Source organism: Carlito syrichta, unplaced genomic scaffold, assembly GCF_000164805.1.
Source record: "Carlito syrichta isolate Samal-C Ts95f unplaced genomic scaffold, Tarsius_syrichta-2.0.1 Scaffold123802, whole genome shotgun sequence".
NCBI lineage: Eukaryota > Metazoa > Chordata > Mammalia > Primates > Tarsiidae > Carlito > Carlito syrichta.
The window spans coordinates 6,122-31,014 of NW_007067898.1; the positions used below are offsets into that span (position 1 = coordinate 6,122).

The window sequence follows — 24,893 nt, forward strand, 5'->3', positions numbered from 1 at the left end:
TGGGTTCCTCCCGCAGGAGTCGGTGGGGGAGGGGAGGGTGCCAGCCGGACTTCCCGGAAAAGGGAGGCCGCGGCTGTTTGCGCGCGTGGCGGGGGCGGGGCGGGGACACACAGCGCCCACGCTCCCGCGTCGTCAGACGCACAACTCGCTTTGGAGGCTCCACGCAGGCACCGCGGGGACCTCGGTCAAACACAGACACGCGTCAGGGACGCACAAGTGCCCGTCCACCCAGACTCGGGTGTCCCGGGGCGACTTGAGAAAACTCGTGCGAGTCACAGACAGGCTCCGCAGGCCTTGCAGGGTCAGGATCCGTGGGCACGTCTTGCAGCACCCGGGACTGCCGGCACAGAGCCGGGTCAGGCGGGCGTGCTGGGCTGCAGGCAGGAAGCAGACCCGCCCGGGCACACGGGGACACGCAGCAGACACCTACTCAGAGGACGGGGTTGTGGGAGATACGTCTTGGGCACCTGGCAGAGCAGACATGGCCTCTCGCAAGTGTGCACATGCCCGGGCACCCAGGACATGTCAGGCAGCATGCACATGCCCAGACACACACCAACATGGATCATGGACTCCTGGGATATGTCAGGCAGCATGCGCATGCTGAGACATACACAGACACACATGGACACCAAGGACATGTCAGGTAGCGCACACTCACCCAGACACACACACACACACACACACACACACACACACACACGGATACCCAGGATGTGTCCGGCAGCATGCACATGACCAGACACACAAACACACACAGATACCCAGGACATGTAAGGCAGTGTGCACACACCCAGACACACATACACACATATACGGATCATGGATTCCCAGGATATGTCAGGCAGCGTGTGTGTGTCAAGACACACATGGACCCACACGGACACCCAGGACATGTTAAGCAGTGTGCACTCACCCAGACACACACACAGATACCTGGGATGTGTCCGCCAGCATGCACACACCCAGACACACACACGGATCATGGATCCCTGGGACGTGTCTGGGCCCACAGCACAGACAGGCCCCTGCAGGCTGACCTCGATGCTGCAAGCATCACCCTCACCCCAAGCCCATGTCCTGGCTGGGGAAGTCCAGGGCTCACATGACCCAAGGGGTGGGCCTGGACTGTCCTGGGAGAAACTGCCTCATCCTTGAATGATCCACTTCCTCCCCCAGGGAATAAAGGCTCAGTGACGGCCAGTCAGCCCTGGAGCCCACCAGCCTCCTGGAGTCCCTACTGACCAGCTTGTGCCATCCCCAGGGTGAGTGCTGGGCAGGCAGGGTGAGGGAGGACAGACGGGCCTGCAGGGCCACCCTTCCTGGCCCCTCGGTGGAAGCCTGTCTGCAGATCCCCCCTCCCTCCACCAGCTCCTGTCCTGGGAACTAGGGCACAGAGGGGTTCCCTGGGGGCCAACCCTGCAGCTAGTGGCCTTCCTGGCTCACAGAGCAGGGCAAGCGGAGCGGGGGGTCTCGACTGTGTGTGTGTGTCCTTGCCATAGTCCAGGCCACCAATGCTCGTCTGTCCCTGCCCAGATGGACATGTGCACAGTTCTGCTCGTCCTGCAAGCCTTGCTGCTGGCCCCACTAGCTGACGGTGCCAACCCTGCCCTGCGCTTTGTGGCCGTGGGCGACTGGGGAGGGGTCCCCAATGCCCCGTTCCACACACCCCGGGAAGTGGCCAATGCCAAGGAGATTGCTAGGACTGTGCAGGTGCTGGGTGCAGACTTCATCCTTTCTCTGGGGGACAACTTTTACTTCACTGGAGTACAAGACGCCTATGACAAAAGGTTCCAGGTCTGTGCCCGACAGAGTGGGGGGACGGGGCAATGGGGAGAAGCCACCTGACCCTGTGACCTTCCTCTGGCTATGGCAGAGGGAAGTTGATGGGTGCCTTTGGGAACCCAGAGTACTCGGTGTCCCCTTGGTCCCTGGCCCTCGACTTGTTCGGAGCATCAGGGTAGCTGTTGACCCTGGGGGAGGGGGTGCCCTTTCTGCCTGCTGCAGGAGACCTTTGAGAGTGTGTTCTCTGACCGGTCCCTTCGCAACGTGCCCTGGTACGTGCTGGCTGGGAACCACGACCACCTCGGCAACGTCTCGGCGCAGATCGCCTATTCTAAGATTTCCAAGCGTTGGTGAGCCCCCCCCTCACCACCCGCCTCCCCTAGACCCTCACACGGAGAGACAAAGGGGCCCCGTGGCCAGCACAGTGGCTCACATCATCCCAGCACTTTGGGAGGCCCAGGTGGGAGGATCACTTGAGCCCAGGAGTTGTATTGAAAAGAAAGGGGGGACGGGTGTGATGGCTCACACTTGTATCCTAGCACTTTGGGAGGTGGAGGCGTGAGGATTGCCTGAGCCCAGCAGGTTGAGGGGTTTGAGTTGCCCTCAGCCTGAGCAACTTGGTGAGACCTCGTCTCTACAGTAAATCAAAAAGTTAGCTGCGTGTGGTGGCATGTACCTGTAGTTCCAGCTACTCGGAAGGCTGAGGCAGAAGGATTGCCTGAGCCCAGCAAGTTTTGAGGCTGCAGTGGCGGTGACCGTGGCATGCCACTGCACTCCAGCCTGGGTGACGTGAGACTCCAACTCAAGAAAAAGGGAGGAGGGCTGTGTCTCCAGATGACCTTGGGGCTTCTGCCCCCAAGATGTGTATACACCTGTGACCTCTGTCCCCTCCGCAGGAACTTCCCCAGCCCTTTCTACCGCCTGCGCTTTAAGGTCCCACGGACCAACGTGTCCGTGGCCATCTTCATGCTGGACACAGTGACGCTGTGTGGCAACTCAGACGACTTCCTCAGCCAGCAGCCCAAGAGGCCCCGTGACCTGGAGCTGGCCCGCACCCAACTGTCCTGGCTCAAGAAGCAGCTGGTGGCGGCCAAGGAGGACTACGTGCTTGTGGCTGGCCACTACCCCGTGTGGTCCATTGCCGAGCACGGCCCCACCCGCTGCCTGGTCAAGCAGCTGCGGCCACTGCTGGCCACGTACAGGGTCACTGCTTACCTGTGTGGCCACGATCACAATCTACAGGTGAGGGGTCCCCACCCTGGCCAGTGGCCACTTGGCTATGTGGGGGCTTCCTGGGGACTTCTGAATGTCTACACTCTCCCTCAGATGCCCTGCTCTCTAGCCAGGAAAATGCTCCAGAGTCCCCTGGAAGCCAAAATAACATCTACCAATTGTTAATGTATTTATTTATTTATTTTGAGCCAAGTTCTCCCTCTGTCACCCAGGCTTTAGTGCAGTGACACAATCACAGCTCATTGCAGCCTCAACCTCCTGGGCTCAGATGATTCTTCTGTGTCAGACTCCTGAGTAGCTGGGACTATAGGCGTGCACCATCACACCTAATTTTTAAATTTTTTGTAGACGTGAGGTCTCACTATGTCGCCCAGGCTGGTCTCGAATTCCTGGCTTCAAGTGATCCTCCCGCCTCAGCCTCCCTGAGTGCAGGAATGACAGGTGTGAGCCACTGTGCCTGGCTGCCAATTTCTTACTAAAGTTTAACTTGTAGGATTAATACACTCCTACAAGTTGGGAAACTGAGGCCAGGAGGGTTTATGCACCCACAAGGTGACTCTGGTCAGGGACAGACCTGGCCCTGTGCAGACCCGAGGGTCTCACCAACCCTGTGTCCTCCCTCTCAGTACCTGCAGGATGAGAACGGCGTGGGCTACGTGCTGAGTGGGGCCGGGAACTTCATGGACCCCTCGACACAGCACCAGCGCAAGGTTCCCAATGGCTACCTGCGCTTCCACTATGGGGCTGAGGACTCGCTGGGTGGCTTTGCCTATGTGGAGATCAGCCCCAAAGAGATGAGTGTCACTTACATCGAGGCCTCGGGCAAGTCCCTCTTCAAGACCAGCCTGCCCCGGCGGCCCAGGCCCTGAACTCCTGCAAGAGCCCAGCCCTGAGGCCTGAGGCTGGGGCACCTCCCCCCTTTGCTGGCTGGGTAGACCTCGCTGGGACCCTTGCCGAGGACAGGCTCTGTCTCCAGCCTCCAGTGCCACCGCAGAGCAGGAGGGAGAACCACAGATACTGACCATAGCCCTGCAAAGGAGAAACAGGCATGAACACTTGTCCCAGCCCCTGTGTCACGCCCTGTGGCCAGCTTGCCTGGACTGAGATTCTGGGAGCAGGGGTGGGGAGGGAAGCTTTCTCCTGTGCCAAGCTGCTTTCTGTCACTGATGTTCAATAAAAGAATAGTTGCCAAGGCTGAAGCAGTATTGCCGAGTGTTAGACCCTCGTGGTCAGGGTGTCTGGCTTTCCTGGGTTGTTGTGATGCGCCTGTCTCTTAGCTCCTTCCATAACCAAGTGACCTCATCCAGGAATGCGATTTTAGGTCGAACCCAAGCAGAAAGAAAGCAAGTCTTCCAGGTGCCACTCTCTTTTTTTTTCTTTTGAGTCAGAGTCTCACTTTGTCGCCCAGACTGGAGTGCAGTGGCACACTCAGGGTCACTGCAGCCTCAACCTGCTGGGCTCAAGTGATTCTTCCACCTCAGCCTCCCAAGTAGCTTGAACTACAGGTACATGCCACCACGCCCAGCTAATTTTTGTATTTATTGTAGAGACGGGGGTCTCGCCAAGTTGCCCAGGCTAGTCTCAAACCCCTGGGCTCAGACAGTCCTCCTGCCTCTGCCTCCCAAAGTGCTGCGATTATAGACATGAGTCATTGCACCAATTCTCTTTTTTTTTGGAGTTGGGGTCTCACTCTGTCACGTAATCATGGTTCACTGCAGCCTTGATCTCCTGGGCTCAGGTGATCCTTCCACCTTAGTCTCCCAGAGTCCTGGGACTATATAGGCATGCACCAACACACCCAACTAATTTTTTGTTGTTGTTGTTGTTGTAGAGATAAGATTTTGCTATGTTGTTCAGGCTGCTCTTGAACTCCTGGGCTCAAGCAATCTTCCACGTCGGCCTCCCAAAATGTTGGAATTACAAGTGTAAGCCACCGCACTCAGCCTAGTCAATTTCTTTCTTCAGTCTATGCCTCTACAATAAAAACAATCCCTTTTAAAAAAAAATATTTATTTTTAGGGTAGGCAGTCTCATTCTGTCTCCCAGGCTGGAGTTCCATGACACAATCATGGCTAATTGCAGGCTCAAACTCCAGCGCTCAAGTGAGCCTCCCACTTCAGCCTCCGCAGTAACTGGGGCTACAGTTGTGCTACCACACCTGACTAATTTTTTAAAATGTTTTTTAGAGACAGGTGTTTTGCTCTTTTCCCCAAACTGGTCTCCAGCTCCTGGGCTCAAGTGATCCTCCCATTCCCACCTCAGCCTCCCGAGTTGCTGGGACTACAAACGTGTACCACCACAAAAACATTCCCTTCTTTAAATTCCCATATTTTACACCAAAATAATGCAATGTACACACAGGTTTGCAACACTTTCCTTCTACTGAACCACACCATTTCACTTTCACATTTGTGTTGATTTGAATGTGGAACCAGTAACACATTCACATGTTTCAAAAATCTAAAACTTCAGTCAGGCGCGGTGGCTCATGACCTGCAATCCCAGCACTTTGGGAGACAGAGGCGAGAGGATTACCTGAGCCCAGGGGTTCGAGACCAGCCTGGGCAACTTGGCAGGACCTCATCTCTACGGTAAATCAAAAAATTAGCCAGGCATGGCGGCATGTGCCTGTAGTTCTAGTTATTTGAGAGGCCGAGACAAGGATCGCCTGAGCCTAGCAGGTGGAGGCTGCAGTGGCCGTGAGCATGCCACTGCACTCCAACCTGGGCAACAGAGTGAGGCTCTGACTCAAAAAAAAAAAAAACTCACCCCTTCCTGTTCCCACTCACCCATTTCCTCCCTCTCGCCTAATAGGATGTAGCTATTTATATAAATGCCTTGGGTTTCTGTTCAGTGTTTTTTAAAAATGCAAACAAAGGCAAATGGGAATGTTTTTCTCCCCTTGCCACTGAACTGCACCTTGCTTTTTAAACAATTTTTATTTTTTTGAGTTGTAGTCTCACTCTGTCGCCCAGGCTGGAGTCCAGTATCACACTCACGGTCACCCCAGCATTGACCTCCTGGGGTGACCTCTGGCGATCCTTCTGCCTCAGCCTTCCAAGCAGCCGGAGCTACAGGCACACACCACCACGCCCGGCTAATTTTTTGATTTATCATAAGAGACAAGGTCTCATCAAATTGTCCAGACTGATCGTGAATCCATGGGCTCAGGCAATCCTCTCACTTTGGCCTCCCAAAGTGCTGGGATTATAGGCATAAGCCACAGCATCCGGCCTGGCTTAAGGTCTTTTAAAATCTTTCCCTCAGTGGGACACTTCTACCAGGGCTTCTCCCTAGAAGTAACCGCTGTTACATTTTGTCATCCAAGTTCATTTCACTCGGCCCAACAGGCAGTTGAGGCCAAACAACTGGGTCCCTGCCCTGTAGCAGCTGCAGTGGCAGTTAAGGGTGGGTCAGGAAAGTGGTTCTTATGACTTGCCTTGCACTAATGACTCCAGCTGTCTGGGGTGGGTGTTACTCAGCTCTCTCTTGCATGGAGGGAAACTGGGCTCCCCTGCAGAGGTGTCAACTCAGGACAAGCACAGTGTTTTCTGTATTCATCCATCTGAAACAGGCTTCTAGAAGTTTCCCTACATATACAGCTTTATGGATGTACAAAAAGCATTGGTCCAGGGATGTCCACTGCAGCCTTGTTGGTAAGAAGGAAAGATTTTTTTTTTTTTTTTGAGTCAGAATCTTACTCTGTTGCCCAGGTTGGAGTGCAGTGTCACATTTATGGCCACCACCACCTCAACCTCTTGGGTTCAGGCAATCCTTCCACCTCAGCCTCCTAAGTAGCTGGGACTACAGGAATGTGCCATCATGCCCAGCTAATTTTTCAATTTTTTTTGTAGAGGTGAGGTCTCGCTGTGTTGCCCAGGCTGGTCTTGAACTCCTAGGCTCAAGCAATGCTCCCACCTTGGTCTTCCAAAGTGCTGAGATTACAGGCATGAGCCATCATGCCCAGCTGTGTTGTTTCCTTCTGAAACAGCATCTCCCTCCATTGCCAAGGCTGGAATACAGTGGCACAATAGTAGCTTACAGCAGCTTCCTGGCCTCAAGCAATCCTCCTGCCTCAGCCTCCCAAAGCACTGAGATTACAGGCGTGAACCACTGCAACCAGCTTTTTCTGTCACTTCTGATCCTGACCCATGAAACAGGGTCCAAAACCATCCTCATTTCTCAGAGGACATTATAGAAGCGCAAACCTGTTTTTGTTTTTGTTTTTGAGTTGGAGTCTCACTCAGTCGCCCAGACTGGAGTGCAGTAGCCACTCTGGGCCACCGCAGCCTCGACCTCCTGGGCTCCAGCAATCCTTCCGCCTCAGCCTTCCACGTAGCTGGAACTACAGGCGTGCGCTACCACGCCCGGCTAATTTTTTTTTTTTTATTTATTGTAGAGATGAGGTCTCACCTGCCCAGGTGGGTCTCAAACCCGCAGGCTCAGGCAATTCACTCACCTCAGCCTCCCACAGGCGCGGTATTACAGGCTGAGCCACCAAGCCAGGCTAAACATGTTTTTTATCTCTTTTTTTTTGACACAATATTTATCTTAGATCAGACAGATTAAGTAGTGTGACCCAGGTCATGCCCAGGAAGTGGCAGGCCTTCAGTCTTAACCACAACAGTCTAGGGAGGTCACAGCCACCCTGCCTCTTCCCATTGACTCAGAGGCTCCAGGCAGGCAGGGGTCTGAATCACAGGCCACCTTAACCCAAGGTCCCTGTTCCCAGGATCCAGAGCACAGAAAGAAGAAGTGACACATCAAGTGTCATATGGAGAATGAGTGGCTGGGAAGGGGGACTACAATCTAGGCTGCCCCCTCCACACCAACCAAGCACTTCTACCGAGCACCAAGGATCAAAGCTTTGTGTCAGGCAGCTGGGGGCCCAAGGACACTGGGAGGAACAAAGCAGGATGGGTGCTGGGGGGTTTAGACAGCTTGCTGAGAAGACAACACCAGTCAGCGTTCAGTCGTTTTTATAAAGATGCCTTTCAGAGTCAGGCACGTTGTCTCACACCTATAATCCCGACACTTTGGGAGGTCAAGGTGAGAGGATCACTTGAGGACAGGAGTTCAATACCAGCCTGGGCAACACAGTGAGACCCTATCTCTACCAAAAAAAAAAAAAGACTGGGAATGGTAGTGCATGTCTTTAGTCTCAACTACTCAGGAGGCTTAGGCTGGAGGATCACTTGAGCCCAGGAGTTCAAGGCTGTCATGAGCTACGACGGCATCACTGCACTCCAGAACAAGACCTTATCTCAAAAACATAAATACAAAATTAAATAAATTTTTTAAAAAATGACTTCTAGACTGGGCATGGTGGTGTGCACCTGTAGTCCCAGCTACACAGAAGGTTGAGGCAGGAGGATCATTTGAGCCCAGGAGTCAAATCCAGCCTGTGCAACATAGTAAGATCATTGTTTTGATAGATAGATAGATAAGATAGGTAGGTAGATAGATAGGTAGTGCCTTCCAAACTGCAAGGAACAAGACCAGAATTCCATTAGCAGTCACAGGATCTCATCTCTCTTCAGTTGTCCTGAGCAACTGAACTTGATTTCAGTCATCACAGATGTTATCATCACCCCCCACTCTGCTCCTCACAACAGAGGCTGTGAAAGGGACCAGAACACTTTTTTTTAGAGACAAGGAGCTTGCTATGTTGCCCAAGCTAGTCTTGAACTCCAAGCCTCAAGCGATCCTCCCACCTCAGCCTCACAAAGTGCTGGGATTACTGGCATGACCACCGCACCCAGCCAGGGCCAACATCCCCACTCAGGCCGCGCACACTTCCTAAAAAGCATTCCACACCAAGCATCCTGAATAAGAAGGTGAGATGCCTGCCTGGAGCAAAACCCGTTGTCATGAAAGCAGTACAACATTGGCTCAGGAAAATACCAAAAGGGAATCCAAGAACAAATTCAGGAATATGATGTAGGTTCAAGTTGGTATTGCAACTTCACGGGAAAGGAGGTATCACTTGCCTTCTCGGTTTGCACTGGAAGGAAATAAAGCCTGAACCTTACTTTATTTATTCACTCGTTTGTTTGTTTGTTTTTGAGTCAGTGTCTCACTCTGTAGCCCAGGCTGGAATGCAGTGGCACGCTCATGGCCACCTCAGCCTCAACCTGCTAGGCTCAGGCGGTCCTTCTGCCTCAGCCTTCCAAGTAGCTGGAACTACAGGCGCTCACCACTACACCTAGCTCATTTTTTGATTTATTGTAGAGAGGAGGTGTCGCCAAGTTGCCCAGGCTGGTCTTGAACTCCTGGGCTCAGGCAATCCTCTCATCTCCACCTCCCAAAGTGCTGGCATTCCAGGCGTGAGATACTGTGCGCCTGACTGAACCTTGCTTTAGACCATACACAAAAATAAATTTCTGGCCAGGTGCAGTGGCCTGCACCTGTAACTCCAGTACTTTGGGAAGCTAAGGCAGGCGAACTGCTTGAGCTCAGGAGTTCAGGATCAGCATGGACAACACAGTGAGACTCTGTTTCCACACAAACACACACACACATACACACACACACACACACACACACACACACACACACACAAAATTAAATCAATAAACTCCAGAGGAGCTGGGCTCCGTGGCTCAGTCTGTAATCCCACGCCTTTGGGAGGCTGAGGTGAGTGGATTGCCTGAGCCCACGGGTTCGAGACCCGCCTGGGCAGCAAGACTTCGTCTCTACAATAAATCAAAAAATCAGTCAGGTGTGGGAGCGCGTGCCTGTAATTCCGGCTACTCGGAAGGCTGAGGCGGAAGGATTGCCAGAGTCCAGAAGGTCGAAGCTGCGGTGGCCGGGAGCAGCCACTGAACACCAGTCTGGGCAACAAAGTGAGACTCCAACTCAAAAAAAAAAAAAGAAAACTCCAGAGGAATAAAATATTTCAGTGTAAAAATAAATCACAGGTAAAGGTGAAAATGAACATTTACCCAAAGACCTGTGAAGAGGAAGAAAGGCAAGATTTCTCCTCTACTTTCTGAGGTCTCTGGGTGGGCATAAGAATTAAACTGACACAAGAAGCCAGGCTCGGTGGCTCAGCCTGTAATCCCGCGCCTTTGGGAGGCTGAGGTGAGTGGATTGCCTGAGCCTGCAGGTTTGAGACCCGCCTGGGCAGCAAGACCTCATCTCTACAATAAATCAAAAAAATCAGCCGGGCGTGGTAGCGCATGCTTGTAATTCCGGCTACTCGGAAGGCTGAGGCGGAAGGATCGCCAGAGCCCAGCAGGTCGAGGCTGGCTGGGAGTGGCCACTGCACTCCAGTCTGGATGACAGAGTGAGACTCCAACTAAAACAAACAAACAAACAAACAAAATCAGCCGGGCAGGGTAGCGCGCACCTGTAATTCCGGCTACTCGGAAGGCTGAGGCAGAAGGATCGCCGGAGCCCAGCAGGTCGAGGCTGCGGTGGCCGGGATCGGCCACTGCACTCCAGTCTGGGCAACAGAGTGAGACTCCAACTCAAAAAAAAAAAAAAACTGACACAAGATAGATGAACAGGAGAAAAGCAAACAAATGTAACATACATTCAATGGGGCTTCGGAGTCCTCCAAAGGCATTAAAGACTCAAAGAAGCAGTTAGAGTCAAACACTTAGGTAATGAATTGAAGCAAGAGTAAATTATGAAAATGTGACAAGACCAAGGCCTTGGGCTAGGGCAGTTAACAGTGGAAAGAAAACGAGAAAGATAAGGGGTTAGTTTAACAAGGTTTGTTTGTACATGTTTCTCCCTGTTTTCTGGTGATAAGAATGTTACTTTCCTCCTGGTATAGAAAGGGCATCTTCCATATTGGGCTTTATCTCTTGTTTTTGAGAAGAGAAGAGGGGCCATGCATAGTGGCTCACGTTTGTAATCCCAGTGCTTTGTGGAACTCTTGTTTTTACTAGCTACACTATTCATAGTGTGACTCTGCCATGGTATATACAACCCATGTCCAATTAAAGGACTAACTCAGGAATGTTCTGATTTTTGCCACTGCAATGGTTCAGTTAAAGCCCTTGGACCAGTATCCTGAAGACTGGATCACTTATTGGAAAGGATAGTTTTCAAAAATGACATTTCTGGGTCATGGGGTATATGTATCTTTTTGTTGTTGTTGTTCGTGATTGCCACATTCATTTTCTCTGTCTCTCCCATTCCTACCTCCCTCCCCTCTCCTCCCTCCTCCCTTCCTCCTTCCTTCCCGTCCTTCCTTCCCTCCCAGTTTTATTGATATGATTGAGTAAACATAAACTGCTCATGTTTAAATGATGAAATTGCATGGTTTGTCATCTGTGTACACCCACGAAACTGTCACCACAATCAAGATGGTGAGTATATTCATTTATTCATATATTCATTCAGCTCAAGACATTGCCCCTTTGTGCTCCATTCTTACCCTGAGCCCCTGGCCCCAACTGAATTGTTTTTTGTTTCTACGGGCTTTGTGTTTTTCAGGAAGTGGAATAAACAGAATCGTACAATGTGTTTCCTTTTTAATTTGGCTTCTGTCACTCAGCCTACGATATTTCAAACTTATCCCTGTTGTATGGATCAGCAGTTTGTTTCTTTGTTTGTTTTTCTTCTTTATTTATTTAGTTTCTTTCTTTCTTTTTTTTTTTTTTTGAGTTGGAGTCTCACTCTGTCGCCCAGACTGGAGTGCAGTGGCCCCTCCCGGCCACCGCAGCCTCGACCTGCTGGGCTCCGGCGATCCTTCCACCTCAGCCTTCCAAGTAGCTGGAACTACAGGCGCGCGCTACCATGCCCAGCTAATTTTTTTTTTTTTTAATGTATTGTAGAGATGAGGTCTCGCCAAGTTGCCCAGGGGTGTCTCGAACCCACGGGCTCAGGCAATCCACTCACCTCAGCTTCCCAAGGCGTGGGATTACAGGCTGAGCCACCCAGGCCGGCTAGTTTGTTTCTTTTTATTACAGATTGTATTCTGTTGTAGGGATGGACCACACTTAGTTTATTTTTTTAACTGTTGGTAACCTGTTGTTACACTGTTTCCAGTTTGGGGCATTTGTGATTAGAGCTGCTGTGAGCTATTTCACTCAGGTGAAGGGTAGCAGAACTCAAAAATATGCTATTTTGGCATAAAGGTTATTTTGAGCTAAACGCATTTGAAAAACAGCAGGTACAAAAAGGGCACTCGACCTCTTTTCTTCTTTTTTTTTCCTTTATGTTTTAGAGTCAAGCTTTTAACCTGTCACTCAGGCTGGAGTATAGTGGTATGATCGTAGTTCACTGCAACCTCTAACTCCTAGGCTAAAGTGATCCTCCCACCTTTGCCTTTTTGAGTAACTAGGACTACAGCCATGTACCACTGCACCTGGCCTTTATTTTTATTTTTATTTTTTTAGTCAGAGTCTCACTCTGTCACCCAGGCTGGAGTGCAGTGGCACAATCATGGCTACCACAGTGTCAACCTGCTGGGCTCATGCTGTCCTTCCACCTCAGGCTTCCAAGTAGCTGGAGCTATAGGCATGCATCACCACACTTGGCTAATTAAAAAAATTTTTTTGTGCAAACGAGTTTTCACCAAGTTGCTGATCTCAAACCCCCAAGCTAAGGCAATCTCACCACTTCTTCCCAAACTTAGCGTGGAAATAGTTGCATGGTACCAGGTAGAGTGTGATCCCATCTTGTGTGTCTTTCCAGTGTGTACCAACACTGAAAAAGGTCTTCCATAAAGACAGTTCCAGTGGTTACACTTGGCAGTTCCAAGGGTAACACTGCCCCCTGGGGGACATCTCGGAGATCCCGCCACAGGCAATCCCTGACTAAGGATGGACCTACTTAAGATTTTTTGACTTTATGATGGATTTATCGGGATGTAACCCCATGGTGAGGCAAGAATCATCTGCATTTGAAAAATATTTCATCACAGGTTATTTTCCTGAACACTCTAATGAAACATCTCTTATCAAGATCCCCAGTGACCAAACACTTGCCAAACTCAACTGTCAATTCTCTTTCCTCATCTTCCTCAAATTCTCAGGAACACAAGACACAGCTACCACTTTCTCCAGCTTTTGTTATTGTTGTTAAAAACCAGGTCTCACTATGTTGCCCAGACTGGTCTCAAACTCCTGGCCATCCTCCCACCTCGGCCTCCCAAAGTGCTGGGATTACAGGAATGAGCCACCACATTTGGTCCTCCCCAACTTGAAATACTTTCTTCCATGAGAGAAACACCCACCTCCTTCTCCTCCTACCTCACTGGCCTACCCTTTCCGGGATGGACAGCCTTTGAGCTACCCTTTCCGGGATGGACAGCTACCCTCAGGGATGGACAGCCTTTGAGCCCTTTTCTGCTATACTTTGCCCCTCACGCTGAAACCAGGTGAACTCCTCTGGCCCCAAGGCTTCAATTAACCACCATATAATAATGGCTCTCAGAATTGTATCCAGATCTTTCTCCCAAGCTCCAGACTCCCAGGTCCAATGGCCTGCTAAACACCTCCCTTGTTTTGCTCGAACACATCATGATCAAACACAAGACATAACCCTTGGCTCCCTCCACCCCATCATCTACCCTAATCCTCCTCTGAGGAGGAGGTAGCACCCAGGGGTTCTAGACAACAGGATTCATCCTTGACTCTTCTTTCTCTTTCATGCCATCCTAAATTGTATAAGCGCTACCTTTGTCTTTTTTAACTCCTACTCAAGCTTCAGGGTTTTGTTTTGTGTTTGAGTCAGGGTCTCACTCTCACCCAGGCTGGAGTGCAGTGGTACAATCTTGGCTCATGCAGCCTTGAACCCATGACCTCAAGTGATCTTCCCTCCTTAACCTCCCAAGTAGCTGGGACCACAGGCACATGCCACACCTGGCTAGCTTTTAAAATTTTTTGTAGAGAGGGGAGTCTTGCTATGCTGTTCAATCTAGGCTTGAACTCCTGAGCTCAAGAAATCCAACTTCCTCGGTCTCCCAAAATACTGGGATTACAGGCATGAGCCATCACACCAAGCTACATCTAGACTTCTAGATATCTAAACTCATGTTCACATCCAATAAGACTACTCAAGCCTAAGCTGGCACCACTTCCTTTTTCTTTTTCTTCTTCTTCTTCTTCTTTTTTTTTTTTTTTTGAGTTAGCATCTCACCCTGTTGCACAGTCTGGAGTGCAGGAGCACACTCATGACCACCACAGCATGGCCTGCAGTCGCTAACGGCCCAGCAGCCTCAACCTGCTGGGCTCAGGTGATCCTTCAGCCTCAGTCTTCCAAGTAGCTGGAACCACAGACACACGTCACCACAGCCAGCTAGTTTTATTTTATTTTATTTATTTTTTCATTATATAGAGGTTTTGTTTGTTTATTTGCTTTTTCCTTTTTCTTCCAAATGTTAGGCTTTGGACATTTAACAGAAACCTCAGTATATTTCTGCTGAGCAGATTTTTTTTCCATTTCTTGAATAAAAATTGTCTAACACAAGTAAAGTTTAAAGGAAGTAAATATTTATCTCAGCAGTTACAAACAGTGCATTTTAACAAGTGAGTCTTAGACTCCTCTGCCCTGTTGTGCTGGCTCCGGAGAGCTGGGTCAAGGTCTCCAGGAGAGGGTACATAGTCCAGGTGTGGGAGCAGGGTCCATCCAGCAGGGCCCTTTCAGAACAGAGCCCTTGAGGCAGCTCCAGAGAAGGGAGAGCCACATGCAAATTAGGTTTTCTGAAAACTAGCAGTTTTCTCTGCTTTACTTGTGAATGTCAGCAAACTAGCCATTAAATATATTTCCGTCAAAGTTCATTTGTCATATTTCAAGTTGTTTAAAGATCAAGTCTGAGGTTAGCCATGTGGACCACAAATCTTAACTGAAAGCTATACCTTTATCATGAGCTTCAAGGATGCCAAGCTCTGGCAAGTCACTTACTGGCCTGAAACAAAATTTTTTTTTTAATTTAAAAATTGTGAGGAACAGTTATGGGTTAGGTATACAAATACGCATTGTGCAGGTACCCTTGTTGATGAGGTGTGCCCCCCTAATTTTATTTTTATTGTAGACACAAGGTCTCATCAAGTTGCCCAGGCTGGTCTCCAACCCCTGGACTCAGGGAATCCTCTCCCCTCTGTCTCCCAAAGTGCTGAAATTACAGGCATGAGCCACCACACCCAGCTAGCTGGCACCACTTCTTACCCAACTACTGTTATGGCTTTATTTCTTTATTATTATTATTAGATTTAGGGTCTCACTCTGTCGCTCAGGTTGGGGTGCAGTAGGACGCTCACAGCTGCTGCAGCCTCAAGCTGCTGGATTCAGGCGATCCTTCCGCCTCAGCCTCCCAAGTAGCTGGAACTACAGGCGCCAGCCACCCCACCGGGCTAATTTTTGATTTATTGTAGAGATGAGGTCTCGCCATGTTGCCCAGACTGGTCTCGAACCCCGGGCTCAGGCAATCCTCTCACCTCCACCTCCCAAAGTGCTGGGATTACAGGCATGAGCCATGGCGCCCGGCCTGTTACGACTTTCAATTTGGTTTCCCAGCTCCCTCTACTCTACCACCTATTCTCTACCCAACAGCAGAGCGGGCTTCTTCAACTCCAAACCAAACATCGCTTATCTGCTCAAAATCCAATGAAAGTCCATCACACGGCCTGCCAGACCCCAGGTGATCTGGCTCCTGCCAGCTCATCCAACCTCATGGATTATAACCTGGGTACTCAAAGTGTGGTCCGCAGACCCACCGCATGGACCTCACGGGAAGCGAGCTCTCAGGTTTCCCTCCTGAAGAAAAAGAGAAAAAAAATCAGAAGTTGAATTTTAAAAAGATCCGCAGGTGCTAGCCGGAGTTTGAGGAGAGCATCTTACACGCTTACCAGCTTCCCCCCACTCTGATTCAGCCATAAGGGCTTTCACATTCCTCACTGCCGGGCTATTTGAATGAACAGATGAGGGAGACACAGGTGGGCTGCGAGGGCCTGGGGCTGGACCTGGGAGAGAAGACAAGTGAGGCATCCCCAGGAAGATGTTGCCGCCGAGCGCGAGGCCGCCTTTCAGCGCTGCTACGATCCTGCCCACCGCTGCTGCAGCGCAGGAAGGCCCACAGCTAGGAACCGGCCAGAAGCAGCACTCGACTGCCTTGGGCGCAGAGACAGGTAAGACGCTAAACGCCCCAGCACAGGTGCTCTGTGGCTCCGCCGCCGCGCTCGGATTTAAGCACCAGTGCGCGCAGAGCAGTAGCAAAGGAGGCGGGGCCTGCCCGCCGGGCGGTTCTGGCGGGGGGGTGGGCGGGACCAGACGGAGGAGGCGGGCTTCCGCTTCCGCCGGGAGCCGGAAGTCGCTATCTCCTAGGTGAACGGGACTTTTGCGACGAGGGACTGCGAGTGCAGGTGACGGTTCGCGCGAGCGGGCGTTGGGGACTGGGCCGGACCGGGCGCTCTTCCACTCGGGGCGCCCACGGGGTCCTGGTGGGGGCGCCGGGGCCCCGGTCTTGGGGGGCGGCCAGTCGGGGGGACTGGCTCCCCCGGGCCGCAGCCCGCTGAGCGAGGCTGCTCGGGCGTCTGGCTCCGTCGGAAGGTGACGCCGAAGCCTCGGTGAGCATGCAGGAACTGCCCTCACGCTGGCTCTTGGGTCCCAGCAGGTTTGGGGGATGGCCCCTTCTGCGGCCTCCCCTTGATGTGCTTGGACTTAGATCGCCCCAGGACGCACCGAGGCCTCTGCAGTCTTTGTGCAAGCCAGACCCCGTTCCTGGGGACGGAGGAGAGTCCTGTGGTCACCCGGTGAAATGAGATGCTGGGGTGCATCCGTGGATTCCGATGCAGGAGACATGTATTCATTCAGCAGATAGTTATTAAGCGCTTAACGTATACCATGCAAGGGATTCAGCAGCGGACAAGACATGTCGCCGCAGAACCGACATTCTGTTGTGGGGAGGTCTGGAGTTAGGTTAGAGATCTGCGTTTCTTGGGCATCTCCCCCCACTCCACCTCCAGGTGATTATTTTGCAGGTGGTCGTGGGACGCGTTTTGGGAGGCTCTGGGAGGGGCTGCTGTCCTGACAGGTGGGAGCATGGGCTACACACCAGGCTGCACCTCACTTCCTTCAAGCCTTGGAGTCTCTGGGGCCTTTGCCCACGCTGTCCTCTTTTCTTGCATCTCTTTCCCCACTGACCATTGAGTTGCAGCCACACCAGTCTGCTCTTTTTTTTAAAAAGTTTATTTTGCCTTGGAGCTTTTACTCAGGCTTCAACTTAAATGACACCCAGAAAGGGTCTTTCCCACTCCCCCTTGTTTGAGGTATCCCTGCTCTGAAATGTTCACTTAACGCTGTTTTATTTTTTTCTTTATATATGTTTTGTTTTGTTTGTAGAGGCAGAGGTCTTACTATGTTGCCCAGACTGGCCTCGGGCTCAAGCGATCCTCCTGCCTTGACCTCCCAAAGTGCTAGGATTACAGGCGTGAGCACCTTGCCTGGCCAGCATTGTTTTATTAACCTTGTTGTACTAAGGAATATTTGAAGTCATTTTGCTTATTTTTTTGTCTGTTAAGAGTCTGTCATCCTCCACTGGAAATTAAGTACCCCAGAAACAGACACCTCATTATTGCAGCGTTATCAACCAACAAAGGACCTGTAATTTGTTCACGCCATTAATTATTTCAATAAATATTAGAGTGCCAACTTTGTGCCATGAACAGTTCTAGGTTCTGGGGATACAAAGAAAAGACAAAAACACCTGCCATCCTGGTGTTTATATTTTGGGGAGGGGGTGTATTTGGAGGTGAAGGGAGACCATTGATGAGGCTGAAGTGACCGTGACTCAGACCATGGTGCTGGCCCTGGAGGTGGTGAGAAGTGGATAGATTCTTGCTGTGTTTCAGAGGTAGTGGGGCAGGGGTAGGCTCAGATAAGGGATGTGAGAGAGAGAAGGCTTTGAAGATGAGTCTGAGCTTTTTGGTCTGATTGCCTGGAAAGGTGGAGTTGCTGTTGGCTGAAATGGGGAAGCTGCGTAAGAGCAGGTTGGGGTGTCCAGAGCTGGGTTTTGGATGGATTATGTTTCAACATTTGTTAGACATCAGGTGGCAGTGTATGAGACCGGGAGAGCAGTGCACCTGAAGTTTAGGGCAGATGTTGGGGCTGGAGAGGCAGAAGTTATCAGTGTATAAATGTCACGAAGCCCTAAGGCCGAAGGACATCCCCAGGAGGTGAGCCTAGTGGAGAGGGGACAGGCCCGGAGACTGAGTTCCTGGGCTCTCATCATCAGAACTGGAGTTGGAGGAACAGGAGGGGAGGAAGTTCATAGAAGCCACCTGCGGGGTCCGGGAGCGCTTTCCCTGAGAACCACACAGGAAGGATGGGGTAGGGGGACTGCTGCTGCTGCTGTTGGGGTGGGCAGTTTAGAGCCACTAGTGACTTTAGTTGGGGGCGAGGGGTGGAGAGCACATAGGAGGGAATGCAGACAGCTCTACACTAGAAAAGCCCACAGAGAAACAAGTGGTAGCTAGAAGAGGGTAAAGAAGGATTTGTGCCGGGCTCGGTGGCTCAGCCTGTAACCCGCGCCTTTGGGAGGCTGAGGTGAGTGGATTGCCTGAGCCCACGGGTTCGAGACCCACCTGGGCAGTGAGACCTCATCTCTACAATAAAAATAAAAAAATCAACCAGGCGTGGTAGCGCATGCCTGTAATTTCAGCTACTCGGAAGGCTGAGGCAGAAGGATCACCGGAGCCCAGCAGGGGAGGCTGCAGTGACCGGGAGCGGCCACTGCACTCCAGTCTGGGCGACCGAGTGAGACTCCAACTCAAAAAAAAAAAAAAGAGGGTTTTGTTTTTTTTTTCCAGTCTGTTTATTAATTTTTCTTTAGAGGAGGGGTCTTGTCACTCAGACTGGAGTGCAGTGGTATAATCACAGCTAACTGTAGCCTTGAACTCCGGGGCTCAAGTGCTACCATGCCCAGCTATTTTCTTTTTGTTTTTTGTAGAGATGGGATTTCATTCTGTTGCCCAGGCTGGTCTTGAAGTCTTGGCTTCAAGTGATCCATCCACCTCAGCCTTTCAAGTAGCTGGGATTATAGGCATGAGCCACCGTGCCCACCTGTTTTTTTTCTTTTAAATAATGAGAGAGGTTATAACAAGGGAGTCAGTGATCCAGGAGAGCTGAAAAATTTCAGGTTGCTGAAAGATAATGAGGTGGAAGCCAAATCAAAGTAAACAAATTGTTTTGGCAGGAACGCAGGCATACTTCCATAGTAAAAGAGGGCAGGCCAAATGGGTGGTCCTAGGAGTTTTCTTCTGATTGCTCTTGTGACTTGGAATAATTGGAAGCACCTGCAGGTAAGAGTGAGGGTGTATGCCTGAGCCCACGGGTTCAAGACCTGCCTGGACAACTTGGCGAGACCTCATCTCTACAATAAATAAAAAAATTAGCCGGACCGTGGAAGCACGCGCCTGTAGTTCCAGCTACTTGGAAGGCTGAGGCGGAAGGATCGCTGGAGCCCAGCATGTCCAGGCTGCGGTGGCCGGGAGCGGCCACTGCACTCCAGTCTGGGAGACAGAGTGAGACTCCAACTCAAAAAAAAAAAAAAAAAAAGATGGAGGGCGTTACATGGGGAGTGATCACCAGATCATAGGTGAAACTCCATTTCTTGTTCTGGAGACCCTGGCAAGGCAGCTGACCTCCCATCCTGGAGGAGCGATGCTGGAACCAGTGGAGATATGTGTGCTGGCGGAGGTGGTACCCTGGGAGAATCAGGGAACACAGGCCTGTTGTAGGAGCTGCCGCTGCTTCCCTATCCAGCTGCCTCCAGGACACCGGCCCCTGGATGTCCCTCCACCACTTGACCCCATAATTTTCCCCAGCACTACCCTTCCTGTGAGTGAGACATCAGAAAATGATGCTGCCCCTGCCACCAGCTGTGTCCCCACCACCATCTTGGGCGTCGTCCTGGGCCCTCCTCCCTTCACCCTCAGATGCGACGTTGACCTGTCTCTCTTTCTTCCGCCCGCTGTCATCTCTCCGCCCAGCAGCCTGTCCTGGCTCTGCCTTCATCTTCATCCAGGTTTTGACTTCATGTCTCCGTCCCCCAAAAGCACGCGGTGGTTTGTCCTTTTGCTCTTTCGACTGTCAGGCTCCATCCAAACTTCTGGAATCTTCCCGCTTTTGCCCGCTCTCTCCCCCACCTGCTGGGGACAGATGCCTGCTCTGGCCCTTTGCACGCAGTGCCCCTCAACTTGAAACACCTGTCCCCGCTTCTCTGCCCTGCAGTCTGTCATCTGCAGAGAGGCAGCTTAGTGGGCCCACCTGGAGCTGTCAGATACCCTGACTGACACTCCTGTGTGGCACTTGCTTGTGTGACACTTGCATGTGCCTTGATGAGAGGAGCAGCCAGAATAAAGCTACCAGCTCCCAAGCACTTAGGCTCTGCCCAGTGCTGCACTACTGCCTACTACTAGCCTAGCCTCTCGTGTCCCCCTCCCCGGGAATGCGGGTTTCCAGGTGTAGGTGCAGTCGAGGGCGGGGCCAGGCCCCGTGTGTAGCCCTTGACATGCCATTCTGCACATCAGCCCCACAAGACTTAGCCTCACCTCTATTTTATAGACAAGGAAATAGGCACAGAGAACTTGAGTAACCTGCCCGGGCCCCACAGTAACAGTGATTTGGGAGTCAAGGTTAGAGCCTGTACTCACCCTCCCGACCAGAGTACGTCGAGGTCATCCTCCTGCCCAGAGACCGCGAACCTCGTCCTTTGGAGGCAGAGGTGTTGGCATCATAGTTCACGTCCCCGCTTCACTGTAGTCTGCTGCCAGCTCTCTTCCCGGCCAACTTCCTAGGGCCTCTGACTTCTGCCTCACACAAACAGGTCCTCCCGCCTACAGACATGGGACGCAGAAAGTCAAAACGGAAGCCACCCCCCAAGAAGAAGATGACGGGCACCCTCGAGACCCAGTTCACCTGCCCCTTCTGCAACCATGAGAAGTCCTGTGATGTGAAAATGTGAGTGGGCTGGGCAAGGGGTCCCGCCTCATGGGTACCCAGGCCTCCCTCCTCCCCGCTGGCCTCCGTTCTACCCCTCGCCTCCCTGGCTGGGTGCCACCCATGGGCCCAGGGCTCATGGCTCACCAGTCACTTACCCTTGTCCCCTTCCAGGGACCGTGCCCGCAACACCGGAGTCATCTCTTGTACCGTGTGCCTAGAGGAATTCCAGACACCTATCACATGTATCCTTGAAAACTGGGCTTTGTTGAGGGGGTGGGCGGACTGCCCTGCCCAGGGTGAGCTCCTGTCGGCACCTGGGTAAGGTGAGGGGCTTGTCTCCAGCTCCTGCTCTGGCTCAGCTGGGAGACCTGGTGCAGGGTCGCTGCTGAGAAACAGGTGCCACCTGCAATTTACGTGGGGTGATGAGGTGCAGGGCAGGGGTCCGGTGCCACCAGTTGCCCTTGACCTGAGCGGCTCAGATCTGTCAGAACCCGTGGATGTGTACAGCGACTGGATAGATGCCTGTGAGGCAGCCAATCAGTAGCAACACAGGAGACCCACCTCTTGGGCAGCCCTGCCTGCCCAGACCCACCCGCTGGGTACTGATCCAGAGACATTCCAGGGGCCTGGGGGTGGGTCTGGGGCAGTCACAGGCCTCCGTGTGTGTGTGTGTGGAGTGGGTGTAGAATGCCTGTGCGTGTGTGTTGCTTACAGGTGGCCCATGGGTGTGTGCTCATAGACACGTAGTGGTGTTGAGTTGCTTGGCCCAAGGGACCTGGACTGGCCTCACATAGCTCCGAAGCCTTTTCCTTGCTCCCTTTTCCAGCCCTTGACCCCTGGCTTTGGGGCCTGACTCCTCCTGGGGGCAGTTATCTGACATCCTGGGCAAGGGGATCCCACAGAGGCTAGGCAGGACCAGCTACCTCACCAGCACTACACCCCTTTGAACTGGACTTCCTCCCTCCTCCCCACCCTTCCAAGGCCCATGACCTAGGATTCAGAGCCACGGTCCCCAGGTCCCTCAGCTGGACCCTGGCAGGGTGCTGGCTCCCCCACTGACATTGTAAGAGGAGGCAGGGGCTGGGTCGGGGACACCTGTTGATCACAAGCTTTTAAATAAAAAGTGATTCCTGACTGTCTGTGTTCTCTTGGCTTCTGCGTCTGACCAGGGGCCAGAAGGAAGAGGAAGGAACTGCGGCTGAGGTGTTCAGAGGCAGTTTGGTGGCCCATTTGTCCAGCCTTTCAAACTGTGTGATATTTTATTCACCCAATAAGCATTCAGGGTGCACAGGACACAGATGAACCAGACATACATCTGATTAGGTGTTGACAACAGTCACAAGGAAAAACGGGTATGGGGGTAGTTGGAGAAGGCTTCCTGGAGGCAGCCTGCAGAGGTGATGTTCAAGGACCACCTGTGCCAGATTCTGCTCCCAGGGCTTACCTGTGTCACCCCTGCATCCCAACAGCTGTCCTGTGGGACAGTTGCCAAGGTAACCCCAGGTACAAAGATGAAGAAACTGAGGCCAGAGCGGGGAAGTCATTGGCCCAAGGTCTTATAGCCAGAAAGTGGCACAGGTGGGTGTTGAATCGAGGAAGCCTGACTTGTAGCCCAGATTCACTTCCTTACAAGCCCAGGGTCCAGGCTGAGGGAGCAGCTTGTGGGCTATTCTAGAGGCTGTGGAAGGGAGAGGGATGCTGGAGAGAGTGACAGTCATAGAAGGGACCTTTTTCCAAAGGTGGTGAGGCCTCTTGGAAGACACATGGGGGCTGCACATGCCCTCAGATGGTTGCACAGGGAAGGGGACCCATGCCCGGCAGCCCAGAGCAGATCCAGTTCTTCCCCTGGCCCCAGAAGCCAGGGCGGCAGGTGACCATAGCTTCAAGGTCCAGCCACAAGGATCAAAGAGCTGCCCCCCCACCCGGTCCGCAGAGGCTGGCGGCATCAAGCATGGCTGGAGCGACTGGGACAAGTATACACAGTGAGGGAGGCACTGCTGGTGCAGCATCCCTGACCACCAGGCTGGGCTACTGCATCTGGAGTGTGCACCCCAGGCCACCCTGCCATGACATGTCCCTCTCTGGTGCTCCTCCTGCCTAGGTGAGGTCCCCAGCCCTGGCAGGAGCCAGTGGACATGGGCAGTGGAGGACAGGTGCCTGGGTTTGGGGCGCCCTGAGATCAGTGGAGAGGGGCTCATTTCTCCGGCATCCAGGGCCCTCCCTGCTGCCCGCCTACCCCAGCCTCCCAGGCCAAGTGCTAATATGGTTCTGTTTTCCCAAGGAGGCAGGCCCCGGGCCAGGCAGATCCTCCTCAGCATAACTCCCCATGCTGGCCCTGGGGGAGCAGGGCTTGCGGTAGCCAGGCCAAGAGCGCCTGGAATCCACTTTACGAGTCCCCGAGGGCTGTGTGCGTCTGTGCAGCGGGTCTTCTGGTGTCTGTCTCTGCAGGTCCTGACGTTCCAGCCTCAACCCCAGGGGAGGGAGGAGAAGACTGCTCTGCGCCTGTCCCCACTGCTCTGCATCCAGCCTCAGGCAGGATGGCTAGCCCTCCTCACGGGGTAACCGGAGCCTATCCATAGCCTTTTAGGGTTCTGGGCTGGCAGGCCAGACTCAGGGCTCAGCCTGAAGAGGGCTGAGAGCAAGGGGGCACATGGAGGCAGCCATGCCCCATAGGAGGCTCAGTGAAGGGGCATCACCATCCTCTGCCACTCCCCTGTCCCCTTCCGCTCCCCACAATCCAGAACTCAAGGGTTTTACCCAGCCTACAGGGAACACTAGCATCTCTGCATGTTGTCCTTTCTCTTGATGATGTCTGGACCTCACCAAGTGGTTAAAGATTTGGATATCGGCCGAGCACGGTGGCCCACACCTGTAAGCCCGACACCTTGGGAGGCGGAGATGAGAGGATTGCCTGAGCTCAGGGGTTTGAGACCTTGTCTCTACAATACATTTTTAAAAATTAGCTGAGCATGGTGGCATGCACCTGTGGTTCCAGCTATTTGGAAGGCTGAGGTGGAAGAATTGCCTGAGCCCAGCAGGCCGAGGCTGTGGTGGCTGTGAGCAGTGTGCCACTGCACTCCATTCTGGGTGACAGAGTGAGACTCTTACTTAAAAAAAAAAAAGATTTGGATATCACCCCCATCATTTCATGTTCTCACGGGGCTCACTGTCCCCATTTTGGAGGGGAGGGGGAAGTGATTGTAACCATCGTCATGATCATGTCCCATCCAACCCTTTCCAGTGCTGGGGCTCTCACCATAACCCACGGGCCCAAAAGAGGCATGTGGGTGTTGCATGTGTGTGCAGATTGTATATGTGTGTCAGTTCACCATGCCAGTGTACATGGCATGGTGGGAGTGTGTATTCAATGGGGGTGTATGTGGATGTTGGTGTAAGATGGGCCGCCTATCCTGTGTCTTGCCAAGTGGTTGCTGTGAGGGCCATATATGTGTCTTAGGGGGCATGTGAGTGTGTGCAGGAGACAGGATATCTGGGACAGAGCATCCACGAGGCCTCTGATGACTTTACAGCCATTTATTGTGCTCCAGTGAGATAGAAAAAAGAAAGTGCTCAGATGACAAACACCGCTGTCAGATCCACGTAGCACGCCAGTCGCTGCAAACCAAACCGCGTGTGTCCGCTGGGTTTCTGGGCATGCAGTTTGCTCCCACTGCGGGAATGGGGTGGGGGCAGGCCGAGCCTAGGCTCTGGGGGGGCTTCTGGTCCTGGGGGTATCCACTTGTGAGGGAGCGGGGAAAGAGCTGGAGTAGCTTTGCTCAGTGCGTCCTCCGGGTGCTGTCGGGGACACCCGGCTCTGTGTTGGAACCTGCAGCACTACAGGGAAGATCCTCTTCCCCCCACCGGCCCCCCAGTCTGCCCTCCCCAAACTCTAACCTTGTAGGCAGGTGCCAGGGGCTGGAGGACGCCATGCAGGAGGGGGTCGGCTGGGCCCAGCCGAGTCCAGCCAAGAGCAGCAG

General features: G+C 52.6%; 3 protein-coding genes across 9 annotated transcripts in view; 2 read left to right on the forward strand and 1 right to left on the reverse strand.

Annotated features, from left to right (window-relative positions):
• Positions 1–1,122: 1,122 nt before the first annotated feature.
• Positions 1,123–4,217, forward strand: ACP5 (acid phosphatase 5, tartrate resistant). Its single transcript, XM_008048505.2, has 5 exons — positions 1,123–1,265; positions 1,537–1,797; positions 2,008–2,135; positions 2,682–3,027; positions 3,645–4,217. The coding sequence occupies exons 2-5, from the start codon at positions 1,537–1,539 to the stop codon at positions 3,885–3,887; spliced, it is 978 nt and encodes a 325-aa protein (XP_008046696.1). The 5' UTR covers positions 1,123–1,265; the 3' UTR covers positions 3,888–4,217.
• Positions 4,218–12,380: 8,163 nt separating this feature from the next.
• On the forward strand, positions 12,381–22,051 carry ELOF1 (elongation factor 1 homolog). Of its 7 annotated transcripts, XM_021707754.1 has the most exons (6): positions 12,381–12,453; positions 17,426–17,429; positions 19,266–19,274; positions 20,817–20,934; positions 21,088–21,158; positions 21,396–22,051. In XM_021707754.1, the coding sequence occupies exons 1-6, from the start codon at positions 12,418–12,420 to the stop codon at positions 21,458–21,460; spliced, it is 303 nt and encodes a 100-aa protein (XP_021563429.1). In that variant the 5' UTR covers positions 12,381–12,417; the 3' UTR covers positions 21,461–22,051. The 7 variants fall into 7 exon arrangements, with proteins under 7 accessions (XP_021563429.1, XP_021563430.1, XP_008046698.1 ...); XM_021707755.1 differs by lacking the exons at positions 12,381–12,453; positions 17,426–17,429; positions 19,266–19,274 and adding exons at positions 16,177–16,337; positions 19,968–19,999 and having other exon boundaries at positions 20,801–20,934; XM_008048507.2 differs by lacking the exons at positions 12,381–12,453; positions 17,426–17,429; positions 19,266–19,274 and adding an exon at positions 16,177–16,337 and having other exon boundaries at positions 20,801–20,934.
• Positions 22,052–24,435: 2,384 nt separating this feature from the next.
• The window catches only part of CNN1 (calponin 1), a 7,279-nt gene continuing 6,821 nt past the window's right edge, over positions 24,436–24,893 (reverse strand). The window contains exon 8 of the mRNA XM_008048508.2: positions 24,436–24,711. Within this exon, the coding sequence (XP_008046699.2) occupies positions 24,617–24,711 (95 nt within the window). The 3' untranslated portion in view covers positions 24,436–24,616. The remainder of the gene's footprint in view (positions 24,712–24,893) is intronic.

What these genes read in the sequence shown, in the direction of transcription:
- ACP5 (XM_008048505.2), top strand. Translation starts at nt 1,537, where the DNA reads ATGGACATGTGCACAGTTCTGCTCGTCCTGCAAGCCTTGCTGCTGGCC. An exon ending in CCTATGACAAAAGGTTCCAG is followed by an intron (nt 1,798 to 2,007) that starts GTCTGTGCCCGA and finishes TGCCTGCTGCAG; the next exon opens with GAGACCTTTGAGAGTGTGTT. An exon ending in GCCACGATCACAATCTACAG is followed by an intron (nt 3,028 to 3,644) that starts GTGAGGGGTCCC and finishes CCTCCCTCTCAG; the next exon opens with TACCTGCAGGATGAGAACGG.
- ELOF1 (XM_021707753.1), top strand. Translation starts at nt 19,832, where the DNA reads ATGATGCTGCCCCTGCCACCAGCTGTGTCCCCACCACCATCTTGGGCG. An exon ending in CTGCCTTCATCTTCATCCAG is followed by an intron (nt 20,000 to 20,800) that starts GTTTTGACTTCA and finishes TCACACAAACAG; the next exon opens with GTCCTCCCGCCTACAGACAT. An exon ending in AAGTCCTGTGATGTGAAAAT is followed by an intron (nt 20,935 to 21,087) that starts GTGAGTGGGCTG and finishes GTCCCCTTCCAG; the next exon opens with GGACCGTGCCCGCAACACCG.